The sequence below is a fragment of the Phacochoerus africanus genome, chromosome 14 (assembly GCF_016906955.1).
Source record: "Phacochoerus africanus isolate WHEZ1 chromosome 14, ROS_Pafr_v1, whole genome shotgun sequence".
Taxonomy (NCBI): Eukaryota; Metazoa; Chordata; class Mammalia; order Artiodactyla; family Suidae; genus Phacochoerus; species Phacochoerus africanus.
In genome coordinates, this window is record NC_062557.1 from 43,093,110 (window position 1) to 43,110,081 (window position 16,972).

General features: G+C 56.2%; 1 protein-coding gene across 3 annotated transcripts in view; it reads right to left on the reverse strand.

Moving 5' to 3' along the window:
* The window catches only part of RAB11FIP4 (RAB11 family interacting protein 4), a 106,446-nt gene that overhangs the window by 33,210 nt on the left and 56,264 nt on the right, over positions 1 to 16,972 (reverse strand). The window contains exon 1 of one of the 3 annotated variants that reach the window (XM_047757824.1): positions 5,026 to 5,285. The exons of the other annotated variants lie outside the window; for them this stretch is intronic. Coding sequence (XP_047613780.1) covers positions 5,026 to 5,055 — 30 coding nt within the window. The 5' untranslated portion in view covers positions 5,056 to 5,285. Of the gene's footprint in view, positions 1 to 5,025; positions 5,286 to 16,972 lie in introns of those variants that run through there. 3 annotated transcript variants of the gene reach the window in all.

A 16,972-nucleotide genomic window follows, 5' to 3' on the forward strand; every position in this document is an offset into this window, starting at 1 on the left:
GCTGGGGAAACAGAGGCCCAGAAAGGTGAGCCACCTTGCCCCAAGCCCCACAATCAGCAAGCAGCAGAGCCAGGACCTAGACCCGTGTGCCTTCTGGCTCCAAAACTATTTGTGTCTACTTTAAGAAAACAGGCATTGGGTGGCTGAGCATGGGATGAAAGCACCTGTCTGGTTTTTTGATTTTTGTCTTTTTAGGGCCGCACCCATGGCTGTAGCTACCAGCCTACACCACAGCCACAGCAACGTGGGATCTGAGCCGCATCTGTGACCTACACCACAGCTCACGGTAACACCAGATCCTTAACCCACCGAGCAAAGCCAGGGATTGAACCTGCATCCTCATGGATACTAGTCGGATTGGTTACTGCTGAGCCACACAGGGAACTCCAGGGCACCTGTCTTTTGAGGTGAATATTTCTCCCAGGAAAACAGGTAAACAGGAAGGAGAAACTTGCTCCTACCCTCTTTCCTATCCTGAGACGGAAGTCTGGAGCCAAGAGCAGACCCCACTGAGCTCTCTCATCTCCAATCCAGTGTAGACAGCAGACAGCACCAGCTACTTGCCCCTTTTTATGGTAATTAGGCCTGCAGAGCTCGGGAGGGTGGGGGTGACAGATGACTCAGGCGTGAGAGAGCTCCCACCCACTCTCCCCCACTCCAGTTCTGTTCAGGCCTTCCTCTTTTTGATAATAATAACTGCTATGGAGTTTTGTTTTCATTTGGTCATGTTTACATGACTGGGAAAGAACCCACTTGTCTGGGAAGACGAAGCAGGCGGAATCAATTAAAAACATGCCCAATAGTCAGGCAACTTCCCGTTTCGCGAAGGAAGTTGGGAAGGTGGGTTAGAAATGTTGGTATTACTTGTATCACCCACCAGTCGGAGCTGGGCCAAGGTCACCCAGGCTCCATGGCTCTGGACCACTGCGCTGCCTCCGACAGACAGACAGACACACTTCCTCCGGGCCCTCAGCGAGATGGAGATTAGCCCAAAGCCGCTGCGCAGGTGTATGAGCGCCTCTGCCGGGCTCCTGAGGAGACCTGGGCACAGGTGTGTGCTGCCACCTGTCCAGGGGCACGGGGCGTGAGGAGAGGGGCACCCAGGGGCTACAGGAGGTCAGGGAGCCCAAGGAGCCCAAGGAGGAGGTGAGGAAGCAGAGCCTTGGGAGGCCGCTGCTGGCTGCTGGCTACTTTGCGGGTCTTGAGCGCTGCACCTGCCGCACCCCCAGAAGTATTGGCCTGTGGGTGGTGGGGGTGTCGACGGAGACAGAGCCCCCTCTGCTTCGCTCTACAGACATCATCCGGGCGCTTCTGGCTGGCATCAACTTGTGGGGTGGCAACAACACAGTCTGGCAAGAACTGTTTCCACATTCACACAGGCAGCTTCATGTGACCGGAGCCGGGCTGAGGGCAGGACGGCCCACGCAGGGAGGGCCACACGCAGACACCTCTCCCCGAGAACGGCCTTTCTGCCCAAGCCCCTCCACGGCAGCGGTCTGGAGAGGACAGGGCTCGGAAATGCATGCCGGGCCCTGGGGATTTCTAGCCTCAACCGGACTGCTGCTCCCCTCCTGCCGTCTTGGGCTGTCCTGGCATCGTCCGGTGTCCCCGCCCCAGGCTTGCTCGCCAATGTCAGTGGCCTCCCTGCAGGACCCTGGACACAACACAGCAGCTCGCCCAGCACCCCCAGGACCTCCTGCCTCTCTCACGCTGCAGGTTTTACCTGTTTGCCTGCTCTGCGCTGTCATGTGAGCGCCGTGAACGGGGCCTGCGGTCAGCTGGGTTCACTGCCGTGTCACCAGTGCCCTAGCACAGCATCTAAGACGAATGAGAGGCTCAAATAGTGCCGAACGAATGAACTGCCTGCGCCGGGCAACTGCTGGGCGAGCAGAGATCGGGGAGGATCTGTGCCCGGGAAGCCACCTGAGGGAGGAGGCCGTGTCCCACAGCCAGCAGAGATGGTCACACCATGTCCAGAAGGACGCTGGGTGGGTCTGCCCAATCAACACGCCTGTCCTGTGCCCGGCTGGCCGTGGACCGGGACTACTGTTAATCCAGGTGCAAGACTGGGCAGCAGAAACACCCGATTGGTCCCCCTCATTCAAGAGCTGGTGACTCGATGCCATCAATGCCCAGTTGCTGAGTCAAGACCCAGAGGAAAACAGAACCCAACTTCAGCGATCTTGCCCGCCTGGCAAAGCCAAGGCACTGTGCCCAACACCAGGCAGCACAGAGACCAGATAAAGATGCTTCCTTTTCATTAGCACAACCTTGTAAACCAACTAAACTTCAATAAAACTTTTTTTTTTTTTTTTAATGCTTCCTGGGAGTTCCCAACACGGCTCAGTGGAAACAAATCTAACCAGCATCCATGAGGACGAAGGTTTGATCCCTGGCCTCGCTCAGTGGGTTAAGGATCCGGCGTTGCCGTGAGCTGTGGTGTAGGTCACAGACGCGGCTTGGATCCCGCGTTGCTGTTGCTGTGGCTGTGATGCAGGCCGGCAGCTACAGCTCCGATTCAACCCCTAGCCTGGGAACCTCCATATGCAGCAGGTGCAGCCCTAAAAAAATAAAAATTAAAAAAAAATTTTTTTAATGCTTCCTTTCCAAAATGCAATGAGCTCTGCTCCAGGGGGACAGGGCACCGGCAAGAGGGTAGGCTCCCTCTGCCCAGGCTGTCCCTCTCCTGCCCAAGGCCCTGAGCCCCTGAGGTGCCTGCTTCCCAGGAACTGCTCGCCTGCTCTTTTATTGGGAGCCTCCTCTACCTGCTCCACCTGTACCTCCTCCCTATTCACACCTCGAATGTAAAAAGTAGAGTGAAACTGTGAAGCCCCTTAGAGCAGGATCAGCTGTGAAACATCCCCTGGCATAAGAGGCCACCACAGAGGAGGGACTGCGGCCCTAAGAGAGGAAGTTTCCAGCCACCTCCTGAGAGGTGGGGAGGCTGCTGGAGCTGAGTGTTGCGAGGGCCCCAGGTGAACAGCTGAAGAGAAAGCCTTGGGTGCAGGGGTACCTGGTCCCACCAGGAGGGGAGGGGGCTAGGAGACCATGAAGGGGCCATGGGGGCGGAGGCGCACAAACGGTCCCACCAGGAGGGGAGGAGAGTAGGGGCCAGGAGAATATCCATCAGCAAGTTCTCAGGTTGCAGCCTAGAACCTTCCCAGTGCAGGCTGCTCCAGGCACCCTGATTTCTCCTTCCTGCCCTCGCCAGACTGAAAGTCCCTTCCGCGGACAGGCTCCAGGCAATCTCTCTTACTGGTCTTTCTTGGGGCAAAGGTCACGCCTCCTTACTGCTCACCTGGCCGGACTAGCCCTGTCCCTGCCCTTAGGCTCAGTCTTATCTCCCTCCGGACTTAGTCGTTCACCCTACGTCTCCACCAAAGCCAGGATCTCCAAATTACAAAGCTGTTCCCCAGTAGGCATTTGTCCAAGTTGTGCAGCCTGCTACTCAAGAATCCCACAGGGGACAGGGACACACGGACAGACAGACAGACACACGCCTATGTGAAGTCACACTCAGACCACCCAGATCAACTTTTGCCAGAGGGCTGGGGGGGGGGTGGGGGAGGGGGGAGAGAGCAATTTGACCCAGGTTATCAGGCTCCCAAAGGCCTTCAAAAACCTCGAGGGGCGGGAAGTGTCTGCATATTATAGCCCCTGGGCACATAATCAAAATTTCATGAATGCCAGCCCAGCAGGGTAAGGCTTGGACCAGTTTGTCTAAGCCAGTGCCCGGTGTGTGGCAAGATGCCGTGGTCAATGACAGTGACTCAAGGACTCCCACCAGGCTGGGTTAGATGGTTCCAGGGAGGGAGAGAGACAGAAACCCCTGCTGCAGAGACGCACACACCTGTACCCACCCCCCTCCGGCCACAATCACCTAACCTCATTTCACCAGGTAAAGGACCTGAGGATGCCCCTTCCCAGAGCCCCTGCGATTAGCACTCACCTCCCCCGAGGGAAGACAAGGCTTGATGGATCACCAGGAACCAGCCCAGGGGGCTGCCGGCCAAGTCCTACTGGCTGAGTGCAGGAACCCAGCTCTCTCCCACTGCTTGGAGGGGCGGGCCTATAAGCCCACCAACACAGGCATGTCCCTCAAGGCTGAATGATGTGTCCCTTCCAGCCAGCTGTGGGAGAGCCCGTCTAGGGAGAAGGAGAAATGTGAGAGGGGCACGCTGGAGGGTGCTCAGGGATGAAAAGAAATAAAGTCCAGGGCTGGGTAGGGTTCCCACAGCACAGACACGGTTCTCCGGCGGCTGTCCGCCAAGACTCAGAGAGGCTCTCCCGCAGAGAAGCGGCTGTGACAACAGCAACTACTACCGGGGCGACCTGCCGGCTCTTGGGGCCCAGAGAGCTGAGAGCTGGGAGCCCGCGCACACCTCCAGCCTCGCCAGCCTCTCGGCTGAGAAGCAGCAGGGCCCTGTCCCCAAACTAGGCTGGCCCTCCTCCTTGCCCGTAGAGGTCCTTGGAGACGAAGGCAGCCCGGGAACAGGGTCGCGGCAGCCTCCTAGAGGTACGGAAAAACTTCGCCCATGCACAGCCTTCTTCGGTAGCCCGCGGGGCCAACGGCAGGGAGCTGGGGCAACAATGGTCCCAGAGGGGCAGGCGCGCTGGGAGCGAAGGTGGGTTGTCCCAAGGGAGGCATCCGGGCAAACAAGCCTCCTTCCCAAGCCACTAGGTTCCCCCTAAAAGCACTTTCTGAAACGGCGCCTAAGAGAGAAACGGCCAGCTCTAGCCGAGACCGGGGCTAGGGCTGCCCACTCTAGCACCTGGGCGCGGGGAGAGGGCTGGAGGCGGCGGCTAGGGTGGCAGCTTCTCTTCCGTGGCCCAGCGAGCCCGGGTGCAAGTAATCCGACCTTTCTGGCCAGGGCCGAGAGGGCGGACCCTCCTGGGGCGGGAGCCGGCGTCCGGGCTGCGGGCGAAGTTCCGCGCTCTGACAACTTAAACGGTCCCGGGGCCGCGGGCCGGGCCAGGTGCGCGTCGCCAGAACCCCCGAGCCCAAGTCCCCCGGCCCCCGCTTACCTGGTCCCCGGAAGCCGGCGGGGTGCGCATCCCCAATCCGGCCGCGGGTTGGTGCGCTGCACAAGGGCGAGGAGCCGGCGGGCGCGGGTCGGAGGGCGCAAGAGCAGTCCCGTACGACTCGCTGCTCCTAGCGCGGTTCGGGACCAGTTGAAGACGCCGCCCCGCCCCTACCGGCGCCCGTTGCCGGGAGACCCGCGTGGGCCGAAGGGCTCTTTGTATCAAAGCTGCGGTGACATCACGAGGCGCCCGGGCTCGGGGTTCGAAGGGGCGGGGCCTTGCGCCGGGGGCGGGGCCAGAGGAGGAGGAAGAGCGGCCTGGGAACCGGAGCCGCAGGGGGCGGGGCCAGGTAGCCCCGCCCCCTAAGGTAGGGGCAGGTGGCTGGGGCGGTGCCGACCAATGGCCACAAGGCCGCGGGGCGGGCCCAGGCAACTCCCTCCTGTCCCCGCCTTCCCTGGGCCCAGGGGTCGCCTCCGGAGGTGGAGCTCGCCGGGCCCTCCCGAGCCCGCGCCGCACCGTTACTGCTGCCGGGGCTTGGGCGGCCCGCGCCGTGGCATTACCGGAGACGGAGTTTGTAAGTTCGCGCGCCTCTCTGGCGGGCGTTGTGGCCGCCGCTGCCCATTCCAGGCTACTCCCAATTCGCTGTCACCGCTTCCTGGTTCCCACTTGCGGACACGAGCAACGCCCGCACATACACACCCTCCCTCCCCCACCGATACCACCACCAGCCTGGGTCCGGTGACTCCTGAGTGGATTCTCACCCTAAATCCTACCCACAACTTGGACTTTTCGTGTAAAGTTAAAAGCTGTCGTTATAACCAGTACAAGAATACAAATAAAGTGGCAACAATAACTAAAAAACAAAACCAAAAGAAAAGGACCTTTCTGGCGGATGCTAGTAAACATAATTTAAGTTAAAAATGTAGGCGTTCCTATTGTAGTGCAAAGGGAAACGAATCCAACTAGTATCCGTGAGGATGCAGGTTTGATCCCTGGCCTTGCTCAGTGGGTAGAGGGTTCCGGGATGCGGTGGACTGTGGTGTACTTCATGTCACAGTCGTGACTCGGATTCTGAGTTGCTGTGGCTGTGGTGTAGGCTCCTAGCCTGGGGAACTTCTATATGCCTTGGGTGTGGCCCTAAAAAGCAAAAAAAAAAAAAAAAAGGGGGGGGGGCCTCTAACTCTTCACTATGCTCTGGACCAAAGGAAGGCAAACTGTAAACCAATGAATTTTGCAAGTGTGGTTTCCCTTTGACTTGATGCAGCATTGTGAAACTGGGGGAGGATGGGAAGGAGATTTAATTTCCTAATTGTCCGGTTCAGGCCCATATGAAGCCACCTTTGTCATCCCTGAGTCCTCACCAACAAGGTGGCACTTGGGTATGGGCAGGACCTGTCCACAGCTGGATGGTCCAGCACCAATACAAACACACACACACACACACACACACACACACACAGCTTTTCACCCCCTGGTCTCTGGCTCTTTGCTCTCAACTTCCTTCTCCCCAATGTCTCCCTTGCAAATTAAATTCCCAGCTGTCTTTCTGTTTACCAGGGCCTGTCTCTGAGGCACAGCATCTCCAAAAGGGACAGCATTAGCGAGATGGAGGCCTCCTGGCAAGGGCTGCACACAAGACAGGCTGGGGCCATGTGGGTGAGGTGGAAACTCCAGCCCTGCTTATGCCCTGCAGTTCAAAGACTTAGGGGCAGCCGCCACAGACTGTGTCTCACCCTAGTTTATGTCCCCGCCCCCCCACAGTCCCTAACACACAGGAGCACTGTAGTGTATCAGAGCCCTGGCTTTGGAATCAGGTAGACCTGGGTTTGAATCCTATTTGCCAGCTGTGAGTCTTAGAACAAGTTATATAATATCTCGGACTCAATGGCTTCATCTGTAGAATGGGAATGATACCCTCTACTTCAGGGTCGCTGTGCGCCCTAGCCCGGGGGTTCACTTGATCCTAGGCACTCATCAAAGGTGTGGTGCGTGAGTGAGCCCGCGCACCCGGGCCTGCTCTCTGTCTTCCAGCTCCACCCTGAGACCGTAGCTCAGCTGACTCCAGGCTGAATCCAGGGGTTCTATCTTGGTTTCCCCTCCTCCCTTCCAAGTCTCATGTTGCCCCCAAACAGAAAGCGGGTCACGTGACTTGGTCACCCAGAACTGGGGAAAAGACTCTTGGCCTCTCTGGGGCCAGCTTTCTTTCAGGGAAGTCAGTGGAGAAAGTCAGGCCTGTCCAGACCCCTCCCTGCCCCCACCAAGGATAGGCTCATGGACCCTTTCCAGAGATCTAGGGAGGGGTCGCGTTAGTGGGCCCTCTTTATTTCTCCCCACAAATTACCGGGCTGGGGAGCATCTCCGTATTTGTTCTGAAAAGCAGCATGACAGGAGAGTCACAGGAAGCCTGCCAGTTCTACAGCCTGCCACGGATAAGTCATCCAGTGTTTCGCAGCCTCAGTTTCCACCCCTATAAAATAGAAATGAGACCTGTCCTCTTCCAGTTGTGAGGTTTCAGTGCCATGATAAAGTGCCTCGTACCATCCTCCTGTGCTGTGGGCCTCGTTACTGCTGGCGGCACGAACGAGCCCCAGTCTGACCCAGTAATTAGGGACCCATGAAATACTTAGAACAGGGCCTGGCACATAGCAAGTGCTCAGTAAACAGTAGCCATTATCAATGGCCATGTGGCAAAAGGTTGGGAGGAACTGGGATGAGGATTAAAACCTCAAGAAGGTTGCGAATTCTCAGGAGGACTCAGGACACTGACTTTCTGGAGAGGCCCTGCCATCTTCCGCAGTGTTCAGGGACGCAGTGACAGTTTCGGGGCGCGGGGATGACGGGTTCTGAACTGGAATGTGGGGACTAAGGGCTCCAGCCCAAACCAGCGTTCCTGGAGGACTAGGTTGTCCTCTGTTCAAATGAGGCCTGGGAGAGAGTTATCAGGCGGTGTCGTTCTGCCTCTGATCATAGCCCTGCCCGTGAGGCTGGGACAGGATGGGTCGGCTCTTGAGTCAGCTACCCTGGTCCCTCAGCATAGCTGTGTTTTAGATGTCAGAGACGCTAACCATTTTAAGCTAGGAAGACTCTCTGGGTAAGTATCTACTCTTCCCTTTCAGAGTTCCCTGGTGGCTCAGTGGGTTAAGGATCTGGCATTGTCGCTGCTGTGGCGTGGGTTTGATCCCTGGCCCCAGAACTTCTGTAGGCAGTGGACGTGCCCAATAAATAAATAAATAAAGTACTCTCCCCCATGTTATGGACGGGAAGACAGAAGCTCAGAGAAAGCTGGGAATTTGTCCAGAGCCACTCAGCGAGATATCAGATGAGCAGAGACTGAAACTCGGTCTCCCGACTGCCAGCACGGGGCCCTTTTCTTCCTACTGATGGGGTCAGACAGACGCAGGGTGGGGGTGGCAGGGAAGTGGCTCCCTCCCAGGGCTTGCCCCGTGCTGGGAGGCTGGGAATCTCCCCAAGGGGTCTGACGTGTCTTTTCAGGAGAAAGACCAGCCTCGTTAAAAACAGAAACCTTCTCCCAGGGACTGTACCCCTGGAGTAATTTTTGGACGGCAAGTCACTCTGATGAATTCTTTTTATGTCATGAAACGGATTCTGCCATTGTCGAGAGGAGAATATGCCCATGAGGCCAAATGCCACAGCCAGAGAGAAGCAGATAGGGTGTTGGCAAGCAGCAGTTAACAATCCCCCAGAAACTGCTGGGGGCGGAAAACGCACGATCACCTGAGTGATCCAGGTGACGGAAGGGATGAGGGAAATTCTCTCTGCACCACAGCCACCGCCTATACCCGCGTTCCTTCCGCTGTCACCATGCGGGAGTTCGCTCAGCATCACAGGGTGTAAAGAGGCAACATTTTGTCCATGTTCGGGGCCCTCTGGAAGGACTGGCTAAACCTAGAGGGCATCACATGGCATCATTATCACAGGACAGAGCTCTCTGAACTCACCCACTGTTGACATTAGCCAAACCATGAATGCCAATCAACATCTGTCAAATGAACAAACAGAAAACAGCAACACAAATAACACCGGAAGTGGGGGGATAGGGAGACGCACCAGGTCCAGTGGTTCTCAAACTGAGTTCCTTGGAACCTTTAGGGGTTCTACGGGGATCCTGGGTTCTATAGGTTGTGCCCTAGATAAGCAATAAGAATCGCTCCACTTCTCTCTGCTTTCCGCGGTGGGAAATGGCTTCTCTCCTCACAGTTGGTGGCAGAGCCAGGATCAGAGCCCGGCCTCGTGACCCTCTGGCAAGGGTTCCCCAAGACGAATGTCCGTCATCAACCAGGACTGTCAACTTTGGTCAAACCTGATCACATCTTGGACATTGTTTCTGCCCAAACACAGTATCACCAGCCACTGCTCTTGTTTTTTTTTTTTTTTTTGTCTTTTTGCTATTTCTTGGGCCGCTCCCGCGGCATATGGAGGTTCCCAGGCTAGGGGTTGAATCGGAGCTGTAGCCACCGGCCTACGCCAGAGCCACAGCAACGCAGGATCCGAGCCGCGTCTGCAACCTACACCACAGCTCACGGCAACGCCGGATCGTTAACCCACTGAGCAAGGGCAGGGACTGAACCCGCAACCTCATGGTTCCTAGTCAGATTCGTTAACCACTGAGCCACGACAGGAACTCCCAGCCACTGCTCTTTATGTGGAAAAACCCTCCACTTAGCTGGCTCAGATTTTGCCACCAACACTCGTCTTTTCCAACCTCCTCTTTAGTTTTTAACCTTATTTTTTTCTTTTTAGGGCAGCACCGTGGCAGAGGGAAGTCCCTGGACTGGGGTCGAACTGGACCTGCAGCTGCCGGCCTACACCACAGCCACAGGAACAACAGAGCCAAGCCACATCTGTGACCTACACCAGCTCATGGCAACACAGGATCCTTAACCCACTAAGTGAGGCCAGGGATCGAACCCACATCCTCATGGACACTATGTCGGGTTCTTAACCTGCTAAGTCATACAGGGAACTCCTTCAACCTCCTCTGTAGAGGTCCTGGACTCTGAAGTCAGAAAGCACCAGCCCCAACTGTTAAAAGCTCAGCCTTCCATCCCAGGGAACCGATTCAACCTTTGATGACTTAAGCAGTAGCTTTGCAAAGGGAAAGAGGTACTCAGGAGGCAGGCGGGATGCGGGGACGGCAGCGGCAGGAAAGGCATTCCCAATCTCCCCATTTGGAAAAACGGAAGCGGCACCTGAATCCCAGAGCCCCTCCGCTCCAGCGGGGGCCCGTCCAGGAAGAGGAGGCTGCCCAGACGAGCCTTTCCTCTGGAACGCTGCCGTTTGGACCCCAGGGCTCTTCCCCAAGGTCCCCTCCCGTGCTGTGACCCTGGGCTAGCCCAGGAGCAGACCTTGGACCCAGTGTGCACCCTGGAAACATGAGCCCCTTCCACTGGCAAACACCCCAGTGTGGGTGGCTGTCCTTTGGCCAGGATGCCCTAGGCAGCTGCCCTGGGGACCGGGTTCCTGCGTAATGTCTGGCTGGACGCCGTGCAGACGGGGCGGGACCGGGTCTTACTGCCTCTGGACCCCGGCTGAGTGCTCAGAAAGGCCAAGCTCTATTTTTGTCCACCTGTGCGCACGTAAATAACGGGTTTTCTTACTCACACAAACCCAGTACGAGGGGAAAATGGTGAGAGAACCTGCGTTTCCTCTGACTCACCCAGTCATCTAAGAGGAGGAGGAAGTGGTGGTGGGTGAGGCGGGAATCGAACAAGGTCCTCTCTGACTTGGACTGCACGAGTGCGGGGAGGAAAGACCCCCCCTTCCTCTCTGTAACCTCAGGTGACTGCCCACCCCGAGAGCATCAGCATCTCTCCTGTTTCAAATGCCTCCCCGACCCTCCCCACTTCGTCCCAGACCTGGCAGCCCTCGGCTCTGATTTCTAGGCGCGACAATAAAGCCGAAGTTCCAAATCTGCGCCGCACCCCAGACATTGGGGAACTTAAATAAAACCAAGGCCCAGGTCATACTGGATAGTAACTGAATCCAAATGGCTGGGGTGGGCACCAGGTCTTAGGCGCTATTTGTTTTGTCTTTTCAGGGCAGCACAGGTGGCACATGGAGGTTCCCAGGCTAGGGGTCCAATCGGAGCTGTAGCCACTGGCCTACACCAGAGCCACAGCCACAGCCACACAGGACCCGAACCGCATCTGTGACCTACACCACAGCTCACGGCAACGCCGGATCCTTAACCCACTGAGTAAGGCCAGGGATTGAACCCACAATCTCATGGTTCCTCGTCGGATTCGTTAACCACTGAGCCGTGACAGGAATGCCTGTTTTTTAAAGAGCCTCAGGTGACTGCAATGCAGCACAGTGTGGGAACTGCTCCGCCAAAGGCTTGCTGACTATAGCGGGAGCCAGAGCGATCCCAGGTGAAGGCATCGCTGGTTCATTCATTCATTCCGTCGCTCGGTCACGCACATTTAATGAGGCTCGTCCCCGTGCCAGGCGCTGGAGATACAGCTGTAATCAGCCGGCTCCATTCTTGTGGCTCTTGCTGTCTCGTGGGGGACATCAGACAACGAAGAGAGAAATGAATGAGGGGTGTACATGACACGTGCTGTGAAGGAAACCGAAGCGGGACAGAGAGACTTTGGGGGCAAGGGGCTATTTTCATTCTGGATTTAGCCACCATTTTTGCTTCAGCAAAGAGCAGCTGAGCCCCTGTCTGCTGTCCTGGACTTCATCCTGCTCTCAGGCTAAAATCCTCAAGGTCCTGCCTCCCGCCCCTCACAAGGCACCCTGCTTACCTCTCTCCCTTAAGCTATTTCCTTCTTTTGTCGTTGTTGTTGTTTTGCTTTGTTTTTTCGGGCTGCACCTGAGGCATAGGGAAGTTCCTGGGCTAGGGGTCAAACTGGAGCCACAGCTGCCGGCCTTTGCCGCAGCCACGGCAACGCAGGATCCAAGCCGCATCTGGGACCTACACTACGGCTCATAGCAAAGCCAGATCCTTAACCCACTGAGCAAGGGCAGGAATCAAACCTGCATCCTCATAGACACTATGTCAGATTCTCAACCTGCTGAGCCACACTGGAAATGCCTATTTCTTTTTCTTTCTTTTTCTTCCTCCCTCCCTCCCTCCCTCCTTCCTTCCTGTCTTCTTGTCTTTCTTTCGCTGTGCCCATGGTGTGTAGAAGTTCCCAGGGCAGGGATCGAACCCTCGCCACAGCAGGGAACTCCCATGAAGCTATTTCTTTAGGTGGGGCCTAGCCTCCTCTGCGTGCAATGCTCTCCGCTCCTTCCCCTTTGTCTGCACTGATGTTGGACTCAGGGCCTGTGCGAGGCCAGTGACCCATCGAGGACCTGGATTCGAGGCCTGGCTCTGCCCCTTATAGGCAAAGGGCAAGTCGCTTTACCTGGCTGAGGTCAGTTTCCTCTCCATCGAATGGAGAGAGTTTAGCTAACTGTGTAAGGATGTCAGGGACTTTTGGAAAGTGATGTGCAAATATGAGAACGCTTCAGAAATTAGTATCATCTAGGCCTACAGAGACATGAAATCACAGCACACCAAAGGGATCTCACCTTACGAACTGGAAAACTGCCCCGGAGAGAAGAAATGACTCACCCAGAGGCACAGAGCCTCCTGCCCTTGAGGCTGCGGTGACAGCCTGCCTGCCCCGCCGGCCAGGTGACAGTGGAGCGTTGGTGTGGACCTGGCCACTGCCTCCTGCCCCAGAGCCAAGCCTATGGAGGTGCATTCTGGCATCTCCTGGGGTGCCCCTGGATGAGAGAAGCAGGGTGGGGCCAGGGCTCTGAGGCGAGAGGGAGGGACAAAACATCTGTTGCTTCCAAAAAATGTGTTTTCTGGGCGTTCCTCATGTGGCTTAGGGGGTTAAGAACCGACTAGTATCCATGAGGATTTGGTTTGATTCCGGGCCTCACTCAGTGGGTTAAGGATCTGGCATTGCCCTGAGCTGTGGTGCAGATCACAGATGCGGCTCAGATCCCGCATTGCTGTGGCTGTGGTGTGGGCCGGCAGCCGTAGATCCGAGTGGACCCCTAGCCATGTGCCGCAGGCGCAGCTCTAAAAAGACAACAAAAATGTGTTTTGGGAGTTCCCGTCGTGGCGCAGTGGTTAACGAATCCGACTAGGAACCATGAGGTTGCGGGTTCGGTCCCTGCCCTTGCTCAGTGGGTTAATGATCCGGCGTTGCCGTGAGCTGTGGTGTAGGTCGCAGACGCGGCTTGGATCCTGCATTGCTGTGGCTCTGGCGTAGGCTGGTGGCTACAGCTCCGATTTGACCCCTAGCCTGGGAACCTCCATATGCCGAGGGAGCAGCCCAAGAAAGGGCAAAAAGACCAAAGAAAAAAAAAAATGTGTTTTGCGGAGCCCCCATCCCACTCTGAAAGCAAAAAAAGGACTTTGCGGTCAAATCCACAGCAAAACTCTCCCCAGTCCCTCAGAAACGTCACAGAGCACATTGGCCGGAGAGAAGCCTATCAGTTTTGTTTTAACCCAGGGTTTCTTAAGACCATCCAGCTTTGGACAGGACCCCTTCTCTGTCATTTCCCCTACTCTTGAACTATAAAAGGACTTGGTGTTATAAGGAACACACTTGGGAAAACAATGGCACCAGACTCCCAACACACACACACACACAATAACAAGATGTCATTAGCTTCATTTTAAAGATCTGAATAGCAAACACCTATGAAGCACTTATTATACACGAGGCTTTCTTCCAAGTGCTTCACATGATGTTAACTCATTTAATTTTTACAACAACCCTATCGGGCAGGTATTATCCCTATTTATTTATTTATTTGTTTGGTATTTTTAGGGACTCACCTGCACCATATGGAAGATCCCAGGCTAGGGGTCAAATTGGAGCTGCAGCTGCCGGCCTACACCACAGCCACAGCAACACAGGGTCTGAGCCGCGTTTGTGACCTATACCACAGCTCATGGCAATGCCGGATCCCTAATCCCCTGATTGAGGCCAGGGATCGAACCCGCAACCTCATGGTTCCTAGTCAGATTCGTTTCTGCTGCTCATTTTACAGATGAGGAAACTGAGGCGCAAAGGGATTACTCAAGGATATAAAGCCAAGAGGTGGAGAGCCAGGATTCAGAACCGGGCAGCTGACCCGAGAGACTGTGCAGCTAAAAGAGGGAGGCTCTGAAGTGTAAGATAACTTCCTGAAAGCAACCACAGTGGGACGGAGACCATGCATTCATTCATTCATTCACTAGTTCTTTCATTTATTCAGACAACATTTGCTGAGCAGAAACCACAGGCCAGCCACCTGGAAATACAAGGAGACGCAGAGTCCAGGGCTCTCTGATGCAGCACTGGACACCTAGGGCTCCAGGTGAAGGGGAGGCCCTTCCAGGCATCAGCATGTGTGCACACGCGTGTGTGCCGGGTGTGTGAGTCACCAGAGAGGCCCCACACCGGAGAAGCTGCGGTCCAAACGCTGCCTCGGCTGCCCTGAGGCTGGGACCTCTGGCGGCACTGTCTGTTTGCAGTGGCTCAGGGAGGGCTATGGGGGCCTTACCGGCTCTTTTCACTCCAAGCCTAGGCTCCTTCCTCAGCCCCACAGCTTGGCACCGAGGCTTCCCTCTCTGCTGGGTCACCCTCAACCCTCCCAGAGCTGTTTTATTTCATTTTATTTTGCTTTTTAGGGCCGCACCTGCACGGCATATGGACATTCCCAGGCTAGGGGTCTAATCAGAGCCGCAGCTACTGGCCCATGCCACAACCACAGTAATGCCAGGTCTGAGCCACGTCTATGACCTACACCACAGCTCATGGGAAGGCCGGATCCCCTATCCACTGAGCAAGGCCAGGGATAGAACCCACATCTTTGGAGTTCCCGTTGCAGCACAGAGGCTAACGAATCTGACTAGGAACTATGAGGTTGCAGGTTCGATCCCTGGCCTCGCTCAGTGGGTTAAGGATCCAGCGTTGCTGTGAGCTGTGATGTAGGTCGCAATGTGGTTTGGATCCTGAGTTGCTGTGGCTCTGTTATAGGCAGGCGGCTACAGCTTCGATTAGACCCCTAGCCTGGGAACCTCCATATGCCAAGAATGTGGCCATAAAAAGCCAAAAAAAGCCACAAAAACAAAAACAGAACCCACATCTTCATGGATACTAGTCGGATTTGTTTCCACTGTGCCACAAAGGGAGCTCCTCCAGAGCTGTTCTGGAGGCCCACCGCCTGCCCTCAGCTGCACTTGGCAGAGTGGGGCCCTGGATGCCCCCTGAGCCCCCCGACCACGGTCACAGCCCCCCCTCACGTGCTGTTAGCCCTCCCCGCACCCCTGTTCCCAGCCGGCAACTAGGACCTGCATGACCATGGACCCAGGGTGACCGGTCCTTCATCTCAGGAATTCAGCCGCTCCTGGGAGGAAAATAACTCGTAGACAAGGCTGGGACTGGATGAAGACAACCTGACATCTTTTCTTGGGTTAGAAGGACACATCCCGAAGGCTTGCGATCCCCTTTGAAAGCCCAGTCCCCTGCAATTGTCTGCTAAATTATCTTAGTAATCCTGGAATGCAAAAACACTCAAACCACAACAAACAAGCCGCCCCCTAAATGACAGAAGGGGTGTTGTGGGCTCTGCTCTATGACAGGGCAGTGAGCGGGGCTGGGGAGACAGCGGGCCCCTGGGGGGGTAGTGGTGCCCGGAGGGCCTGGGGCCAAGGCTCATTGGACCTGCCCAGGATGGGCCAGGCCGCCCCTGAATAAACAGGCGGGCTGGGCTCCCTCTCAGGCACCCCCACCTCCTCTGCGGCTTCCCTTCCAGGGCTGGGCTCGGCAAAGGCAAACTGAAGGCCCTGGCCCCGGGACACTGAGCCGGTGTTCCTCCCACTTAGGGGGAAACCGCAAGCCGGCGGGGCTCCGCAGCCTCAGCCCAGAGGACTGAAGGGGCGCCTGTGTCAGGTGGTCCCTGGAGAGGCCCAGCCCAGGGGAGGCTGGCGCATGGAGGGAGGGGCGCCGCCCGGCAAAGAAACCTTTCTTCCAGGCCGGGCCGCCTGCCGTCTCCCTAGACCACAGGGCCACATTCACAGCCGGCCAGCCGGGAGGTGCTCTAGTGCCCGGCCGGCCAGGTTCAAGTACAAGCTCTGCTTCCCGTAGCTGACATTCAAGTTGCTTCCTGCCCGTCTTCGAGCACAACATTTTCATGAACCGATCAACACACAACTGTTTTATGTGTGTGTTGAAAGATATGTCATTTAATACACATTGTTGATTCTTTAACATTTGTTTTTGGCTGTGCTCACGGTATACAAATGTTCCCAGGCCAGGGATCAAACCTGAGCCTCAGCAGAGACCTAACCCTAACCCTAACCCTTCCCAGACTGAACGCACTCGGAGGAACATGTGACCCCAGACCTCAACCCAGCGCCCGGCCCATCGCGAGCACCACTGGGTGAGCTAACGAGAGAACATATCTGCCGGCACCGCGTGGGGTGCCACGAGCATAACTCCACGTACCCCTGACACTCAGGACAACCCTGAGAGGTAATAAGCCGAAACGTGAGCACTTCCCAGGGCCTTCCTCTGGGCCGGGCACTGTTCTAGCAGCTCTCCTCATATCAGCCCACTGGATCCTTCATAGTCCTACCAGGTGGACGTGCACGCAATGCAATTTAGACTTCTAGGGTCCTCCCGTGTTCAGGAGGGGCCCTGCCAGTGGGCTTGCATGGTCACGGGCTTTGTAAAATTGGCAAAAGGACCACACACTGTAAGAGCTTCAGGCCCCACAACATCTGGATGCGCCAGAGCATACGTGCTACTCTTTCCATTTCACAGATGACAAAACCGAGGCTCAAAATGATTACATAACCTGCCCAAGGATGTTCAGAGCCAGGATTTGGATGCAGGCCCTTCTACTGTGCTGCAGGCCCCCTGAGTCGAGGGAAAGGAGCTCTGGACCTTGTGACACATGTCTGCCCGGGAGCAGCTTGAAGCTGTAGGTT